Raw genomic sequence first — 19,867 nt, 5'->3', positions numbered from 1 at the left:
TGATTCTCCCTCCCTCTCCCTCTGCCCCTCCACCCCCTCATACTCTCTCTCCCTCTCTCTCTCTCAAATAAATAAATACAGCTTTAAAAAAAAGAAGCAATTCTCTTTTGTTAAAATGTCTGAGATGCAGTGTTTCCCTGGGAGAATTAAATGGCAAAAGCCTTATTTTGTGTGTGTGTCCCTGCAAATATATAATGCTTTATTGAGAAGTCGTTCACCTACTGGTGGATAGTATTTAGACATAAAAGGTTTCATTTTTCCCCCTAGTGTCTTTTATTCCATGATGCATTCTCTTATTTACTCAGTTATGCATCTGTGCCTCAGAAAAGGAATATTGTAGCAGAGAGAAAAGAGAGAAAAGCCTTCTGAGGTTTGCAACCCTAGATCGCAAGTGGGACTTGGCACAGAGCTGTCTGATGAACTGAAAGCCATGTCCTCTCTTCTTCCTCCTCCTCTCCGGCTCTAGGCTAGGGGAGATTACTCACTGGGGAAGAAAGGAAAAGCCAGAGGGCACCAAAGGGAGCTAGCTGCTTGTCAGTCCCCGAGAAATGGTTCTGTGAGCTCTGCCTCCCCTCCACGGCTGCTGCATGCTTTGTTGGTCCCAATGCAAAATGAAAATGTGGGGCCTCAGCTGGAGGTGGGGAAGTCAATCGCCCTTTCCCATAGGTTCACTTCTGCATCCTACATGAGATGGGCAGCCTCCAGGGGATGGCGACCTCAACCTGGGAGCCCTTGGGATCTGGACTAGAGTGGGTAAGAGGCCCCCCCCCCACCAAGTGTCCCTCCAAATGTGCCAAGGTGGTGCCAGCCCCAGGTAGGGAGAGGCTGCTAGCCACCTTGCCTAGCCCCCAAACACTACAGGGTACTCCTCAACCTTGACCTTCCCCACACCCAGGCCCCCAGTGAAGGCAGAGGGTGGAGGTAATCACTGCGCAGGGTTGGGAAGGAGGCCAGGTGGGGCCCAGGGTGCCAGCAGGCAGGGAAGTGGGCAGCTGAGAGCCTGTCCAGAAGAGGTAGGCAGTTGCAGGAGGCAGGACCACACGTGCTCAGATATCACTGGAGTCTTGAGTTTGGAGGTCACTGCCACACACTGACTCTGAGTCGGTTACCAGAACAATGTGTACCCTTTCTCTATTCCTGCGTGGTTGGCAAAGTCCGAAGGCTCCCAGAGTAGCTCCAAATGGCTTTACTTCTCACGCTCAGCCTGTTCTTGACCCACTGGGAGAGTGTGGCATGGACTCATCTGTGTTTTCTCCCACACTTTCAATTTCCAACTCATGTTCCTGGGAAGCAAACCTTCCTACCTTCTCTCCTCCCCATCTTGACCTTCTTCTCAGCCATAGTGATGGAACTTCTTGCCCCTTTCCCCTCTTGCCCTTCCTTGCTCTGCTGTCCAGAGGGGAGTTTTGGCTGCCATCTCATTCGGGAAATGTGGCTGGTTCTCAGCTTGCTACATGTTGGAATCACATGGGAGGCTTTAAATATTACTGATGACCTGGTTGGTATGAGCCCAGAGATTCTGATGTGACTGGTCTGGGTGCAGCCTGGGCATTGGGAATTTCAAAACTCCCTTGGGAGATCAGTGCCTAGGTCACTGTCCACCAGTGTCTAGGTCAAGACAGATTAGATTTCTTATTCACTTTGCAGAGATATTAGAAGTTCACAGTATTGGACCTACCTGGGGACGTAGGGGTCACATCTGGAGCCCAGGCCCCAGCATCTGCATGAATTAAAAAAAAAAAAAAGGTAAATTTAGGAAATCTAAGTTACATTTTATGAAGACAAGTGGTGTTTTCCTAGTGTGAGCAGGTCTCAAGCAGGCAAGGTTCATGTGACATAAACAAGAACAAGGGCACGTTAGGTTCTGGAAAAGGAGCTCGGACCCAGGAAAGGTTGCAGAGAGAAGGACCTGCGTACATTTCTTTAAAGTGGAGTCAGGCTCTCAGCATTCTTTGTCAATCTGGCTGAGGGGACGTTCTTGTGGGGCCACCGTTCTCAGCTCCCCTGGCCCTGCTCTGTGTACACCCTCCATCCATCACTCAAATTCTGCTGGTCCAAAGGTCAGAAAGAACCTGCCATGGGAGGAGAGGCTACCTGAGCAGATGACACCTGCGTCCTCATGGTGGCCACAATTGTGGTCCAACCAGCCAGAGCTAGGGCACTGGCCAAGGTGGTTCTCACTTCCTGAACACTGAATGTTATCCAGGAGGATGTTTCCGGAGCCGGGGCCAAAGTGAGCCTTTCCAGGGGCCGCAACGGCTCGTCCGCACCCCAGCTGTTGGCACACCACCTGGGCTTCGTTCAGGTCCCAGAGGTCATCGCACACGGTGCCCCAGGCCCCCTGGTGGAGGACCTCCACTCGTCCTGAGCACCGTCCAGATCCGCCCACCAGCCGCAGCTGGGGTCCATCTTCTAAATAGAGCAGGGTTTTAGTTTTGAGCTTAGGAAGTTTTAAGTAGGAAGGATTTCAAACTCCTGCATTTGTGTCTAAGGCAAATAAAGGCAAGAACAAAGCCTAAGGCCGTCTCGATTCAGTAACAGGTCTTGCTGTGTGGGTCTCTTGACGCAATACTGGGGTCCTGGGGGAAGGGGTCCACAACTCTGTTTTTGAACATGACTTGGGTAAGTGTGGATTTAATCCCCTGAAGGACTTGGGACACCAGGGTGTCTATGACTTCTTAAAGCCCAGTGGGGATGGCTATTTCTGGGCCGATGGGCGGTGGCCACCTGGAATGGCATGCTGTCTCCTGGAGACCTTCCCTTACTGAGTTCACAAGTTCTGCCACACTCACCTTGGTTTCTGTTTCTCTAGCGTGTCCCCAAGAGCCTTTGTATTTGCTGTTCTCTCTGCCTGGAATGCCCCTTCATTGTCACCCATCACATGTCCCCAGGCAAGGTCTTCTATTCCCACTCAAGCCGCAGGAGCACCCTCCCCACCCAGGCATTCTCTTCTGTCCCCCAGGCTGTCTTCCCAGGCACTACCACTACCCCCAAATCATCTTGTCATTTCAGCCTCACATCACTGCCTGATTTCAATTGCCCATGTGATGCTCTTAGTGGGAAAATCTAACAGCGACACAGCAGGGCTTATGGGGCCAGTTGTGGGGTGTTTTAAAAACTGAATCCCAGGCCTTTGTGAACAGGGGAGTCTCTCAAGATAGAAAACTGTTCTGTCTTTTAAAGACCTGAAGCTTCCTACCTGACTCTCCTTCGCCCTGTGGAATTGCATTGAACAGAGCATAAAAGCCAGTGTTGGTGATCATAGAATCACTTTGGAACACCACGGTCATGATGTCTGAGGAGGAGAAAAATATCACAGCTGCTGAGGCACAGAACTTCCCCATGGACAGCGAGGCAATCCTGGGGCCATCGAAGATTTCAACGGAGTCGTAGGGGCATCCAAGGATATCCTCCAGGCTGGGGGCATTGAAGTGGAGGGTTAGTGGCAGGTTCAAGCTTCCTAGATCTTAAAACTTAAAAAAGTATGACAATCATAGGATTAAATATTTGGATTTACTTTAAACTGCATATTGACATATAAAGTATCAGTTAACTTTTACAGATGTCTTTTTTTTTTTTTAAGATTTTATTTATTCATTCGACAGAGAGACACAGAGAGAGAGGGAACACAAGCGGGGAAGTGGGAGAGGGAGAAGCAGGCTTCCCACAGAGCAGGGAGCCCGATGCGGGGCTCGATCCCAGGACCCTGGGATCACGACCTGAGCCAAAGGCAGACGCCTAACCGACTGAGCCACTCAGGCGCCCCTACAGATGTCTTATTACAGAAGTCTTATTCTGTCTGAGGGTTGTGGGAGGCTTATGGTTACAACTTAGGAACAGAAAACCAAAAATTATAATGGCTCTGGCCAATCACCATCTACACGGAACATTAGAAATGCTAGTGTACATTGCAAATAAATCCTTCCCAGGCCAACACCCCGATGATCATCATGTAATCAACATCACACCCAGATTTTCCTATCTCTGTATTTCACAACATTTTCCACACTCAAATTCTTGGGGAGAAAAAGCTTGATTTTAAAATAAAAATGTCAGCATGTAGAGAGTATCTGCACTTTGGCAGTCACTCATGAGGGATGTGTGTGAGGCTGATTTTGAAGGAACAGATTACCTATGATAAGAAGGACTTTGGAAGTGTGCGTTCAAGGTTCTCACTTCCTTGTGGGCTCTCTGTGTCCTTAGGGTTTTAGTCAACAAAGACAATAGGTTTCTAGGATATTCTTTGGCACAGGGTGTGCCTGACTCCATGGACCGAACAGTAATTCAGTGTATGCTAAAGGTGGATTTTCATAGCATCTCATAGTGTTGCTGTGTTTATAGCAAGCTGAGTGTCATATACAAGAAGGGCTTTGCGCAGACTCTGCCCACAGAATCACAAGGTGGAGAAGAGGTGGAGCTTTGACAGCAGACAGACCCAGCTGGTTAGCCTTGGGCAAGTCAGTTAACATCTCTGAGCCTCAGGTTCTCATCTCTAACGGATATGACAGGGGCATATACCTTCGGGCTGTAGTGATGCTGGAATATTACAAAGCATACAAAACACATAGTACAGAGCATGGATACACAGCCAGCATTAAAAAAATGTCAGTTATTATTTCATGCCATGGAGATAAAAAATGTCAGTGCCTTAGAGAAATGTATCCCCTACATGCCAGAGATAAGGCCATGTGTGCCCTGGCTCCTTTCACTTGGAGGCAGCACTGAGAAGATCCAGGGCCTGGGGCTGGAGCACTCCCCTGGCTCCTTTCACTTGGAGGCAGCACTGAGAAGATCCAGGGCCTGAGGCTGGAGTAGGTGGCTCGTGGGTGTGTATGAAAGCCTTCTACTGCTTGTTTAAAATTTAAATAAAGGAAAAAGAAAATCTAAGAGGGTAAGTATTGGTACCCATTGTATAACAAGGGCCAAGCTGGTAAGGAGGATTTGGGTGACATTCTTAGAAAAAAATAAAAAGAAAAGCTATCATCATAAGGTTGAGTTAAATATGTCAATAAACCACTTACTCAATTTTTCAAACTAGAAGTAACTTGTTGGATAGCGCTACAAAATTAATTTGATCTTCAAATTGGGAAGAATTTCGTGTTCTTCTGTCCCCCCCACCAAATGTTTCCCACTAAAAGAAATATATTTATTCTGAATTCACATTTAGAAAGAATCTTCTCTGAAAAAGTCGTTTTCTTACTTCAAAGTTGGAATCATGAGTTCTATGCGGAACTTTTTATCCACATGAATCTCCCAAACACACTGGATGTCCGTCGGGTAGCTTTCCGGGTACAGTGGACTGGAAAAGGAGCCAGAGAGACTTGACAAGACCCCTCCGCAGGCGCTACTTCCCCCTAAAGCCAGAGGAAAAAGGATGTCAGCATGTGCCCCGAGGCACCGACTATGGGACCCCAGTCATGACCCTCTCACACCTGGTGGTCTGGTGGAGTCAGGCAGTGGCCCACCCGGGGTGCAGGGGGCACACCCAGGTGTCTGGACAGACTTTTAGCCTAAACGTCTCCAGGGAAGGAGGGCCCATTCAATCTCATCCTGATGGGGCAAAAATATTAAAATATGGGAGTTCTCTGCCTTTTCCTCTCCCCTTACCCTCTGCCAAAGAAAATATTATATTTGTCAGGTCTGCTCACTATCTCCTCCTTCTTCTAAGGCAGAAGGATTCTTGCTTGTGGGGAGAGAGGCAGAGAGGATCTACATGGGGGGCTGGGGAGGAGGGACGAAGGGACAGATTCTATTGAGCCCGGGCATGGTGCGAGTTTGGGAAGGTTTGGGGAACAAGAAGCTCCAGAACAACTTTGGGGTCTGAGGAGCCAGAGAGAAGGGGATGATGTGGCCTTCATTGAAGGGGACTATGGCTGGCCACCCCCTTAAGTTCTTTTTCACCACCTTTTCTGGGTAGATTGTGTTTCCTTTAAGTCAGTATCTACTGAGACTGGAACTTACAGGTCTTTGGATTTATAAGAGTTACACAAGTGAAATCTAATTTCTTCCGTATTGTGTTTTACGTCATATTCATATAAATCAATACACAAGCCTATGTACACACGTGCACATACACTTAAAGCAGCATGCCGTGCAAAAAAGCAAAAATCTTAGAATCATCGAATTATTTTAGAGGAAACTTGAAAACATAACATGAGTTGTTGACCCTGTCCCCTAAATTACCAAGCTGCTCAATTTGCTCCTTCCTGTTTTTGCCTAACTAACTGGTAATGCTCCCAGAATTCCAAGATTCTTGGTCTTTCCTGCGACAGATGGCGGGAAGTAGGGACGCGCCCAGTCATCTCGGAGCTATCCTGTTGGCCGTGTTGTAGTTACAACTGGGCCAGGTCAGACAGACACGAGAACCCTGGGACGGGTTTCTTGAAACCTCTACACATGAGCTGGGACCCATCATGGGTGCCCCCTACAGGACCGTACCCGGAGAAGGCAGGCTGGGTACCACCAGGTGTGACCAGCCACAGTCTCTGTCACCCTCCCACCTATTCTGACCTGGGCAGATCCACATACCCCCTTCCCAGCCTGCCCCTTTGGCTAGCAAGTCAGTATTTACAGGCCTTAGCAGTGCAAATGGATGCCCCTTGACCGAGGGGCTGTGTCGGCTGATGTCCTGACTCCCCTGGCGTTCTCACGGAAGGGGCCATGACAGGACTGGCCTGGGAGGTGGGCAAGCAGCCCCTCAGCCGTGTTGTGCCAGCCTCTCTGTGCCACATCCTGGGCACACTGCCTAGCATCTGCTGTGACGGTTCTCTCGGTGTGGAGTTACATCTCAATTTAAAACAAGTGACTACCTGTTATATAATCCCGAGAAGCTGTGGAAAGACCTAGAAGGGGGAAAAAAAAGGGAGGTCATGCTGACGTCCAGGGGAAAAATACTGCATTTCATCTACAAGTTAGTGAAACGTGAAGGGTTTTCTCTGAAGTGTCAAGGTACTTAGTGCCATCTGAGAAAGGTCTGAAGGTGCTGAGTGAATATTTCTACTGTCCTGTGGCAGATTAAAGAAGGCCACACATTCTTGGACATGCCTCCTGTCACGAAGTGGGATCTACGTCTCCTTGCTTGAACCTGGGTGGCCTGTGTTTTGGCCAACAGAATATGGTGGAAGTGACACTGTGCTTTAAGAGACCGAAGCTTCCACTTCTTGTCTCTGAGAACACGGGCTTGTCTGTGGCACCCCGAGCCACCTTGTAAGGAGTCTGATTAGTCTGCTGCAGGAGAGACCGTGTGAGGAGTCCTGAGACCACCTGGAGAGGAAGAGGGCCCTGGCTGAGCCCACCCTTCCAGCAGTCTCCTCCAAGCACAGAGCATGTGAGTGCAGCTGTCCTCAAGTCTCAGGACCACCCTGTAGGCGAGCTCCACCGAGTGACCCTGCTCAGAGCTAGTGGAACAGAAGAATCTCCTATCCCAGCCCTGCCCAAATTCCTGACCCACAACAACATAACATGTCATTAAATGGCTGTGGTGTTAAACCACTCTGTTTTTGGAGTAGCAACACATAACCAGGATGGTTTCTTCCACTCAACATGGTCCTCCTCATTTCCCTGTCATCTATGTAAGCTTCAGTATAGCTGAGTTATATAAAATGAGAACTACAGGTAGGCCTTCATTTTAATATCCACTGCCCTTGACCTCTATCCCTGGCCTTGGAAATTTGGACAGTCCTCCCTCCCACTCATGATCCCACTTCTCTACGCAAGTGTCCAAGAGAGATGCTTCTGCCAATGACTTATGACTTGTGTATGTGGAGGCAGCCAGGTTCATTCAAAGGGCGAGATGGGGTCTGCAAAGTCCAGTTCTGCTACTTTCTTTCTTCTCTCTCTCTCCCTTTTCTGAAGATTTATTTATTCATTTACTTGAGAGAGAGAGAGGGAGAGCATGAACGAGTCGGGGGAGGCGCAGAAGGAGAGGGAGGGAGAATCTCCAGCACACTCCCCGCTGAGCGCAGAGCCTGACATGGGGCTCAATCCCATGACCTTCAGATCATAACCTGAGCCGAAATCAAGAGTTGGATGCTTAACTGACTGAACCATTCAGGTGCCCCTAGTTTTGCTACTTTCTAATTGAGTTATCTTGGGCAGGCTTTTGGATCTCCTTAATCCTCAGCTCTGAGGATGAGATAAATTTATTCATACAGAAACCCCAGCATCATGCCTGCTCCGGTGCAGATGCTCAGAAATGTCTATTGCAATGAAACAAAATGCCTTTTTGTTTACCTCCAGTATCATTTCAGAATTTACATTGCATGTGTTGGTCTGGTTTTTCTAATCTTTGGTTTTTATTACAGATGAATATCACTCAATCCTTAAGTTAGAAAATCTCTGAAAATAGGCAAAAGTCATAAGATCCCCAAGAGCATGTACTTTGTGGGCAGACTGATCAGTGTCAGTACTCGGTTCCACCATTAACTTACTGAGTGATCTCAGGAAAGTTACTCAACCTTTCTGTGCCTCAAATTTCTCTTCTGTAAAATATAAAATGCCTTTTTGCAGGATTAGCAATAGTCTGAGCAAAATGTCTCCCCGTCTTTGTGCTAATTTTACCTTGTCTTTGTGGAGCTGGGGTCAGTGAAAGGATGTGGTCAATGAGACTGGTGGCCAAGGGTTCAAATCCACTGGCTGGCCCTGGGTACATTACTAACTTTCTTTGCCTCAGTTCACCCATCTGGAAAAGTACTTGCTTCAATGCATTATTGTGGGGATTAAATGAGTTATATATGTGAGGGGCTCAGAACAGTGCCTGTTTCTTAGCATTTGCAAGTAAATTTGATATTATTATTATCGGAAAGTTGTCTGGACTAGAAAAAAATATGGACATACCTGGAGGTGTGGGAGGAGGCAGCTCTTCTGCATCTGAATGCAAAAAGAAAGGCAATAGGTCACTCTCTTTAGTGAATCCAAAGCGTGGGGGAGGGGTAACGAGGGTGCAGGTGGCAGATCGAGGGGAAAGGGTGCAGGTGGGGAATAAGGGGAGAGGACCCTTGCCTTTTGGGGCACAAGACTCAGCCCTCCTCTGGCAGGGTCTCTGGCCTTGGGAGGGGTGGGACACAGCAGCTGGGTCATCTCTGCACCACCTCAGGCAGTGCAGGATTACCCTTGGCCCCTCTTATGCTGAATCACCCAGACTACTTATGAAAAGGCAGATTCCAGCAGCCCTGCCCAAATTAGTTAGCCGTGATCTCTGGGGCTGAGGCCCAGGATTCTGCATTGCAATACCTCAGGTGGGGCTGGTATACACAAACATTCGAGACCTCCCGTGTGCAACCTGGCGCTGCCCAAGGGTGTGTGTGAGCCCAGGGCTTGGTGCAGAGCAGACGCTCAAGGATTGTTTTATGAAAGAATGAGCAAATGGGCAGATGGATAAATTCCATCTGGGATGCACAGTTTCAAAATGTCTTCAATAAAAACATTAGAAATTACTGCCCGAGAGGGGAGGGGCTACCTGAGCAGATGACGCCGGCATCCTTGTGGTGGCCACAGTTGTGCTCCGACCAGCCCGAGTGGGCACACTGGCCCAGGTAGAGCTCCACCCCGGAGCACTGCAGGTTGTCCAGGAAGATGTTTCCAGAGCCCGGGCCGAAGTGGGCCTTCCCCAGGGCGGACAGGGCCCGTCCGTACCCCAGCTGTCGGCACACGACCTCGGCTTCGTTCAGGTCCCAGAGGTCATCACACACGGTGCCCCAGGCCCCCTGGTGGAGGACCTCCACGCGTCCTGAGCACTGACCTGAGCCGCCTACCAGCCGCAGCTCTGGCCAGTCCCCTGCAGATAGAGAGCTGGTGATCATTGTCTTCTAGAGACACCGCACATTGCCCATGAGCTGGTTGAGCTCTCCACCCTGACACTACTATTAGGGATGGGGAACTTGATAAAAGAGCCAGTCAACTGCTCAACCTCCTAGTTGGAGGTTAATATGCAATTAAGATTGTCAAAATAACATTTAGCCTAAAGCATTCATTAATCGAGTACCTATTGGGCCAGATGTATGTGCCAATCTATTTTAGCTAAATGCAGACAAAAATTGTAAATAATATTCACAGTAATTTGTGGCTTTGTGGAACGCCTTTGTGTGTGTATGTGTGTGTGTGCGTGTGTATGTATTCATCTTCACCTTTGTAATAACTCAGGAGGCAAGCAGAAGAGCACCAGTATGCCAATTTTATCCATAAGGAGACTGAAAGTTGGAGAGGTGAAATGATTCACCCCAAATCCCACATCTGGGAAGTAGCAGATCTAAAGTCAGCACTTCCAGTTCCAAAGTTCAGTATTTTTCTCTGATATTCCATCTCACTGCCTCTGGAATGGCTTTGACGCTCTACTCACTTTGAAAAAGCCTATTAGTTATGCAGATATAGGTTAACTATGAGCAAGACTGGCCAAATAAAAAAAAAAGATAGAACCCCACTAAAGGCACCTGGAAGCTGCTCAGGCTTTGAAGACTCTGAAAAACACTGAAAAAATGAACTTTGCTCACCCTGGGATGCTAGAGCCAAAGGATCCCAAGAGTTTTGGATGGTCCTAAAAATGTGCATAGAGTCAACTGGCCCATTTTGCAAACAGAGGAACTACTTGCAGTTGGTCCAGTTCCTGCCCATGCAGCACGTACCAATGCAGGTACCAAGAGGAAAGGATAGTTGGTAAATGAATGAATGCATCCCAGGGCTTACCTGGTCTTGCTGTCACTGTCTTGGGTGTTGCTGTTGGGATTGCTGTGAATACAAGATGACACCCTTCAGATAAAAAGGGTCAAGATGGCTATATCCCTTAAACGCCAAGATTCTGGTTGATTCATTCTCCCTAGCATCTTTATAATAAGTGACCTCCCAAGTCAAACTCTGTTTATGTTGCTCCTCAGACGTGTAGGATCCAACAGAAAAAATATTCCCTTCTGTCCAGTCACTGGAAATATAATGACACTTAAATTGTGCCATCCTGTGCCAAAATGCAAACATGCATCGTGCCCTTCTAGGGAAAAAGCCATTTCTTCTACATGCTTCTGTTTTGTTAACTTTCCCTAAGTGTGCAGTGCTTGATTAGGTGTGTCTTACTGTTTTTGATAAAAGCAAGGAATTAAGAAATCAAATTGGCAATTATCAATTTATAGAAACCCAATTATTGGTATATTTAACTTGGTTCCATGGTGAATGGTCATCATGCTTGTGCAAAACCTGGACTGACAGACCTCTCAGCTAGTTGGACTGATGCAGGAAATTAGGAAATGTATAAGACAGAGATCGAACTATGACACTCCAAGCACCAGGAGGGCAGACAGAGGAAGACACACAAATGAGGAATGAAGATAGAGTAGCAACAGTAAATGCGACTCACTGATTAGATGTGGGGTCCTTGAACTTGCCCCTGCAATGACAAAGAAGCCTCGTCAGTAATTGTTCAATCGCAGTGACAGTGACTTCTTCTGATCCACTTTGTGACAGAGTGCCTCCTCTGTGTTTCATAGCATACTTCCCAAGCGTGCTCACTGAGCCGCCCTGGCGCTCGCTAACAGGGTGGGAGACTAGTCTGAACAGCATCTCAGCCAAGGCGGAAGCTAGAACTGCTCATGAGGTCCATGAGGCAGCGTCTTTTCTCTCAGTGGTAAATAGTGCAGGACCCATGACTGGGTGACCTCGGAACAATTACGGAACCTCTCTAGCCTCAGCTTCCCCATCTGTAAAAAGGGAAGAACCATGGGTTCGTGTGAGGATGAAAGGAGGTAACACGTATAAAGTGCTTACAGGGTTGCCTCGCATAAAATAGGCATTCGGTAAATGTTCGTTGCCATTTTGATCACTGTCGCTGTGATTACCCAACCTTGAGTACCTGTGCTTAATCAGAAATCCTTGGCTTAGCTTCTGTCTGCCTTCTCGTCTCGCCACATGTCCTATACTTCCCATCTCTGTGCTCACACTACTCCTTCACCTGTGTGCCCCCTCCCTATTTCTTGACTCACAGCCTGGCTAGGCTTAAAGACAAATCTAAGGCTGTTTCCTCCTATGTTCCCTTCATGTTTATAGCCCGCATGGCTCTTTCCCTTTTCTAATGTCTTTTGCTGAGATGCATGCATGTGTCAATTTAGTATATTCTAGTCTATTCTATTTGTTTGCCTTCATTTAGTATATTCTACTTGTCCTCTAATTGTATCACATGGGTTTGTCTTGAACTCCTTCCAGGTTGTACACGAGCCCCTCTTAGGCTGGGACCACACCTTCTTCTTCTTCTGTAGGTCCTAAAACACCCACCTAGTACTAGATTCAGTGTAACTCCAGAAGTGGCATCCTAATGGGCGGACTGTAATGAGGTATTTATGGGGAACCGGGCCCAGGGTTGAATCTGCCAAGTTCTGAGCACATGATATACCATTACTGTGCAAGGGCTTGTGTCATTTCAGGTAAGCCCCACGACAAGCCTAGGAGGGAAGCTTCTCTTATCCCCATTATACAGGGAATGGTTTGAGGCACAGAGAGGTCGGGTCTCTTATCCAGGGTCACAAAGTAAGCGATGGGGTTCTAACTGGCCCCAAGGCAGGCACTCCAGCTGCAGTTCCAAAGCTCCTGCTTTTAACCAGCGTTCATACCTTTGGCTGCAGAATAATAATAAGCAACGAAGTTTTTCCCTATGTTGTTGAAGCTTCGGAAGTACACGAGGGTCAGTGAGCTGGAGGAGGACGAGTAGGTGAGGTAGGACCCAGAGCAGGTCTTCCCCAGGGACTTTGATGAGGATGGAGGGCCGTCCAGGATTTCAAAATATTCATTGGTGCAATCTAGGCTAGGGAAGCAAAGACCAATGGCTGCCTCTTAGCCTCCCCATTAGCAGATCTTAGAGGTATGCTGTGAGGCAGACTCTTTCTTTCATGACAATGAAACTGGGGACAGATTAAAAGCCTGTCAGCCATTTAAACATAGTATAGAATCCTTTAATCCCACTTTTTCTTGAGGAGATGGGATCTTAACTGGAAGAGGGAATAGGCGGCTGAAGCACTAGGTGGACCCCTGCTGAGGTCTGGGACTGCAGGTAACTGGAAGCCCAGGGCCAACGGCCAGCAATGGCCTGCCTCTAAGACACGGCTTCAGGCTCCAAACAACCTATTTACAAACTCTGCAGGCGACCTGCCTAGAGGGAAGTGCGCTACCAAGTCTGCCCTGCTTGCTTTGTGCAAGTCATCTGATCTGTCAGCTCTTGTTCTTCATTGTGAAGTTTTGTCCAGATGCCCCTAGGGTTAGAGTCAGGAGACCATCTCCATGCCTCAGCCTGATGAGCCGTCCATTCTAAGTCATTTTTTGATTAAGCAAAATTCAAAAGTAATAAATAATTTAGGTTGCTCCTGGGAGTTAATTTCCATAAGACATTCATTTGTGAATGACATCAACCTTGACTATTTACAATATTAAAACCTAAAATTTCTTGATTTGTGAGGTCTGGGGGTTCCCTGAAATCTGCATCTTTAACCAGAGACTGAAACATACATTCTCACTCTCTCTCTCTCTCTCTCTCTCTCTCACACACACACACACACACACAAGTGGATATGGAAAGTAGTGAAACAGAATAAGGTCTATGACCTAGTGCAGTATTGCATTACTTCCTGGTTTGATATTGTCCTACAGTTATAGATGATGCCACCATTGGGGGGAGCTGGGTGAAGGGTACATCGGACTCTGTATTATTTTTGTAACTTCCTGTGTGTCTACGATTATTTCAAAATTCAAAATTAAAAAGGGCATGAAGGGCTCATGGCACAGAAAAATGCTTCGAATTTTAAATTACACAGAATACTTAAATCATGCACTTGTGACTTACTTAAGATATGGAAATGCCAGCAGTATGTGATCAGATGCATTAGCCTTGATTTCCCACACACAGGTTATGTTGTCATGCATTTTGTTCTGTGGGGGATTCCTAATAGCTCCAGATGAGTTGGTAATTACTCTGCCACACCTAGATTTTTCTAAAAGAAGAAAAATATTTTAGAATTTCAGTTTTTTTTCATTGTTCAGTTCACTAATTTTATATAATTCACACTTTCTTTCCCTTTCATTTTTTTTTTTTCCACCGAAAAGGTCTCATTGGTCATTACCTTGTGGGTATGTCTTAGGACATATCAGAGGCATACACCAGTCTAAAAACTCACAAACTTAGGAGATTAGGGCATGAGAGTGTCTGAATTTTGAAACACCTCTCACTTGTTTAGAGAATTCTACCCTGACGTGGCCTTGCTGGGCAGAGCAGTTAGCCAGTATCAACCAGAGTCTTTCCCTCTGGTTGTTATTCTCTAGTGGTGGGTTCTGTAGGTTTGACTTTTGTGAGGCCACCAGTAGTAATGAGTAAATGGCTTCATTTTCCCAAGTAAAGCTGAGTCTACATGGAACCTCTATGTATATGAAGATGTCAGCGTTCCATCTGCCATCTGTTATAATTTATTAAAATTACACTATGAAAAATCCACTACTAAGTGGAGAGAACTTGCCCTGAGTCATCTACCCCTCCAACACTGACATCATTCTGTGTCTGCCTATTCACCACTTGTCTGTTTGTTTTTCCATCTGCTTGTCTGTGTATCCATATGCCCAATATTCAGTACAAAATTAAAGGTAACACCTATGGCAATGGCTTTCTCCATCAGACTATCTGGCCATATGAGAATTGGACCTACACTCGATTGGCTCTGGTCATCTATCTGTGGCTCTTCCACAGAAGGACCAGCCAGGCTCTCCAGGCATCAGTATTATTTTAACGCTTTATCTCCAAGTGGTGCTAAGAAAAGTTTAGTGGAGCTTCTGGAAGCCCAAGATACAGACAAAAACAGAGGGGAAAAAATGGAAGATGCAAAGAAAGCATGAATAAGGAAGATAGAGATTGTCAGAGAAGGGAAAAGGGTGGAGAAGAAGAACATGGTCGTTATGGCGGCAGCCCTCTGAAATGATGCTCTTGGGTAGCTCCATGGCAACACTGCCATGTTAAGAGCCACATGCCTGTCTTTCACATGTAGTGTCCATGCTGGAGACCAAGCATGCTGGTGTCACTTGATTATTTGGACTGCCTTTTTTGACTACATAGAAATGGAATTGGAACCATAAATTCATCTGCCTTCATTATTGGACTCTTCACTCAGAACACAGGTTCAGAGGGGTGACCCAGCCAGGGCAGTAGTATTTTGCTCAACTTCCTTGGAGAATCACTTCAGGGCTTGAGCTAGCAGATGGTGGTCAGAGCAGCCAAGGATACCAAAGTCTCACCTGTGGCCATTGTTCCTGCTATGACAGCCAGTGGGCGATCTGTCAAACACACAAAGGACATGTGGCTCGTCAGCTGGCTCTGAGGTCCCAACACTAGCTGCACATGATACCCTGAGGACCTCATATCAAATACAGTGGGCTCCCCCCACCGAACTGCTGAGTCATCTCTGGGGGCAAGGCCAGAACATGTAGGGGACGTTAATGTGTGGGATGGAAGAAGCACTGATCTAGATCCTCTCCAGATTTTGATAAATTATCCTCTTGTCATACACACAAATGAGATATTTTTAAATTGGGGGTTTAAGAACACTAAAGACATGAAATTCTGCCAACTGTAGCCAATTCTAGTGACCCAAGGCCTGGGAGTTATGAGACTTCCAGGAAAGAATAGGAAGAGGTACCAATTCACCCCTTCCTTTGACCTGGTGTTGCTCAGAGATGGTGAGCCAACATCTAAGGATGCTGTGGATCCTCCTTCATGCCCCCTGCATATCTCCTACCAGTGACACCTGGCCCAGAACCTCCCACTAGAGACCCTTTCCTAGGACCAATCCATTCCCACCTGCTAGAGTTGACAACCCAGGAGGGAATATGCCTGAAGTTTTATCAGACCTTTTCTACTCAGCTTTATTCATGACTCACTCTCTGATCAAGAGCCAGCTGAGGGCAGATCATCAGGGAACCTGGGGATTTGATGAAGGAGAGTGGGCACTGGCATGGAAAACTCTGGGTGCTGGCATTAAGAGCATGTGGGAAAACCAATAGTAAAAGAAGTTCTGTGGGCACCAGGAACAAAGCAGAAGCAGGGAGAAGGTGGGAATGGTCACCTTGACTTTGGCCAGGTCCAGCCCACCAGCCATCTGCTCCTGGGCAAGAAATGTCCTTAACCACCTCTTATGTTTTAACCACCCCCCCCACCCATATCTCATTTCTGTTGCCTTGTAACCCTCGGGGCTGGCAAACTGAAAGTGCTATATACAAGTCTGAGAAATTTAGAATCTGCTTCCTGTGTATAAAATGGGGGAGAAGTTGAAAGTGAGGTTGGATCAAATGATTTCTAAGGAACTATCCATTTCTCCCATTGGACAGTCAGGTGACACTACATGTCCCAGTCACTCCACCGGCCTGGAGGATGACACATCCAACTTCCAGCAGCACTTCTTCCCCAAGATTTTGGGAAACTGCCCATGTAAATATCACCTTCCTTACCCGGGGCTGAGACTGTTGAGTATTCAGCATCTGTAAGCATGAGGGATGAAAATATCTGCTGTGAGCAAGTAAAGTACTGATTCCTTTTCAACAGCTAGATTTACATTGTCTTTTGAAAGGTATTCTCTCAGAAAGAGCTGACGCTGGGCTTTGCCTGGGAGGGCAGGGGTTTACCTGAACAGATCACGCCAGCATCTTCTCCGTGCCCACAGTTGTGGGAAAACCAGCCAATGTGGGAGCACTCCTCCAGGTGCTGTTCATCTCCCCCGCAGTGCACGTTGTCAAGGAGGATCTTCCCAGAGCCTTCCCCAAAGTGGGCCTCACCTGGGGCTAAAATGGCCCAGCCACACCCCAGCTGCCTGCAGATGATGTTTGCTTCTGGCAGGTCCCAGAGGTCATCACACACGGTCCCCCAGACTCCCTGGTAGAAGAGTTCCACACGGCCTGCGCATCTTCCATGGCCACCTACCAGCCGCACAGGGGCCCAGCCTCCTGGGGAAGAACCGTGGGTCACGGGGTGATCATCACTCACTCTGCCTTTTGATGACTGGACTATCTGCTACCCAACCTAGCTTTTCTTATTTTCCATGACTTTGCTATTCACACTCTTCACGAGGTCATGTGAGCTCCCATGCTATTCTCTAGGTAAGTCTGCTTTAAGAAGCCTGTAATGTCTTCCTTATCCACACTCATTTAAGACTGCTTGCCTGTGGCAGAGTATTTACAAAAATGACCACCATGCTTCTCTTCCTGATATCCTCACTCTTTACAATGTGACATTGCTGCTCTGCCTATCAAGAAGTTAGCTTATTTTCCCACTCCTTGATTTTAAGCTGTGGCCTGTGACTTGCTCTGGTCAGTAGAATGTGGCAGAAGTAATGGTGCACTCATGTGGAGCTGAGGCCTCAAGAGGCATGACAGGTGGGCTTCAGTTCATTCCATGGAAACACTGAGGGGATCATGTGAATAAGCTTGAGCTAGCCCATGGGTGATAAAGGATGCATGACCTCATCACCTCTGTCACCTCAGGTAAGAGCTATGGAACTGTAAGACATGTGAGGGAGGCCATCCTAGGCCAGCAGTCTTCAGCTGACCTGTCAGCTAGCCACAGATGCATGAGCAAGCCCTGCTGAGTCAGCCAAGACCAGCCAAGCCTATCCCAGAGTGGCAGAACAACCCAGCTGACCCTTAGACTCATGAGCAGTGGTAGATGGTAGTCATTTTAAGCCACTGTGTTTTGGGATGGTTTTACATGGCAATAGATAATTTATAGACTTGTTTATCCATACTCCCTTCTTAGATAAGTTACTTTTTGTGGTGATCATTTTGCAATATATACAAATGTGGAATCCTTATGTTGTAGTCCTGAAACTAATATTAATGTTATATGTCAATTATACCTCAATAAAAAATTGTATGCAAAGAAGAGAGCTTGGACAGATATATAAACAACGTTAACATAAAAAACATAAAAAAGAAGATGTGGAGTGTGAATTCAGGTGATTGAAACTCACAGAGCCAACAATGGGGCCTTTGGTAATTGCCACACCCCCAAAACCTTGGCCAATGGCTAGGAGCTATGGCACCTGCTGGGCACTATTCTATCAGGGTTGCTCAGATCCCTGGGAGTGATAATGGCTCCATTCTCTCCTCCCTGAATCTTTTGACTATACGGCTAGATTAAGAGACTAAAGGGTCCAATGTTTTATTCCTGCCTTATCTGACCTCAGACTAGACCTAATTTGTAAAAGAAAAAAACAAAACTTAATTCAAGGTCAAATATCCTGAAATATTACTCATCCCTGATCACAGTGGAAAATCATCTTAAAGAGCCACTGCACTGTTCACTAATTCTGTATGGTTATTGGCCAGCCCTATATTCGAATTTGGAACACACGTTAATGTCTCCCATCCTGCAGCCCACAGGGAGTCAGTCTGGTTTCTTCCCTGCCTGGCACAATCCCATTGCCCCCTCACCCTTCAGGTCCTGCCCAGACCCCTCGGCTCTGGATGGAGAGGCTCTTCTGGTTACACATGGCACCCTGTGCTCCCCCATCAGAGTATTCAGCACACTTTTTTGGTAACAGGTTACTCCCCCTCTTCCCCCAGGAACTTAGTTTACTTGAGTTTCAGCTCTGTTTATTGCTGTATATAATCCCAGTGACATATATTCTTAGTGACACATATTCATTCATTCATTCATCCATTGTTGGATGAAAAAAATTGTCCAGAAGACATAATATAAAAAAAAACAGCCTTACCTGGAGGTGCAGAAGAAGGTGGGTGTTGAGCTGCTGATATCACCAATGATGTGGGAAGCAGGTTCTCATAGGCTGTTGGTGGATAAAAAGGAAGGTCATCAAGGAGAAGTCAGAACATTGGGAGAAGATAACAGTTGCTTCAAGGGGCCATCTGCCTCCTCCCAGGATTCACCAGGAATAACCATGACACTGCATTCTAAGGCCAGTGACATCATAGCCCCCAGATCTTCATTTAGGGCAGAACATGGTATTATTGCCCATTGACAAAGGAACATGCACCACATGGCCATCAGAAAAGCAAAGCTCATGAATAATTTGCCCCATGTGGCCTGCCACAGGAGAGGCCATCAGTTGGCCATGATCTCTCTCTTTGCTGCCCTCTCCCCAGGTGTGTCATGACTTCACCTGAACAAAGCAAGGAAATTCACACAGCAGTTTCTGGAAGTGGAGTGGGGGGAGGGAGGAGAGCATCAACCCTGAAACACGCGAGGAAACCTTTCAGGGCAAGGGAACTGTATTATATTTTCACTGCGGTGGTGATTATACAGTGGCACACAATTACCAAAATCCATCAAACTGGACCTGAAAATGGGTGAGCCTTATGGTACACAAATCAAACATTAATAAAAATATGATGGGTTGATGGATGAGTAAAGAGATGATAGAAAGATTGCTAAATTTATCATGGGATCTAGGTAGGTAGGATCTCATTGTTAAATCCTTCAAACTGCGGCCTATTTGAAAATTCTCATAATAAGATGTTAGGTGGGAAAGTGTCCCTCAATTTCTAGTACAAGACCTACATCTCTGTCCTTCAACGACAACCTCTTGCTTTCCACAGTGGCATACACTTCATTCAACCAGTCCATATGGCTGCTTATCCTCTCTGTGTAGTCACTGAATGTCAAAGGCATAGAATTTTAGGGAGCGTGGAATCCCCTGTGCCTATTCTAATGACATGGAGAGTGATGGCCAATGTCATTCATCTGGAGAGAGACCAGCCAGGATCAGATTCCTTCAGCTCAGGGCCCTTTGCACTCCCCACACAACCTCCCTTAGTCAGCATTAGACCAAACGGAGGAACTATGTGAGTGCTTGTCAGGTGCTAGGTGTCTTTGGGCATTGTCATATTCAATTCTCAATCATTCAAT

The 19,867-nt window shown here is 46.9% G+C and overlaps 1 protein-coding gene across 1 annotated transcript in view; it reads right to left on the bottom strand.

Moving 5' to 3' along the window:
* The window catches only part of LOC110592739 (putative DMBT1-like protein), a 40,985-nt gene that overhangs the window by 1,648 nt on the left and 19,470 nt on the right, over positions 1-19,867 (bottom strand). The window contains 13 exon segments of the mRNA XM_044916227.1: positions 380-413; positions 2,095-2,412; positions 3,200-3,417; positions 5,201-5,354; positions 6,810-6,842; positions 8,836-8,868; positions 9,458-9,844; positions 10,681-10,722; positions 11,342-11,371; positions 12,588-12,778; positions 13,811-13,958; positions 15,247-15,285; positions 18,717-18,788. Coding sequence (XP_044772162.1) covers positions 380-413; positions 2,095-2,412; positions 3,200-3,417; positions 5,201-5,354; positions 6,810-6,842; positions 8,836-8,868; positions 9,458-9,844; positions 10,681-10,722; positions 11,342-11,371; positions 12,588-12,778; positions 13,811-13,958; positions 15,247-15,285; positions 18,717-18,788 — 1,699 coding nt within the window.

Source organism: Neomonachus schauinslandi, chromosome 6 (assembly GCF_002201575.2).
Source record: "Neomonachus schauinslandi chromosome 6, ASM220157v2, whole genome shotgun sequence".
NCBI classification, from domain to species: Eukaryota; Metazoa; Chordata; class Mammalia; order Carnivora; family Phocidae; genus Neomonachus; species Neomonachus schauinslandi.
This window is presented reverse-complemented; position numbering and strand designations above follow the sequence as displayed.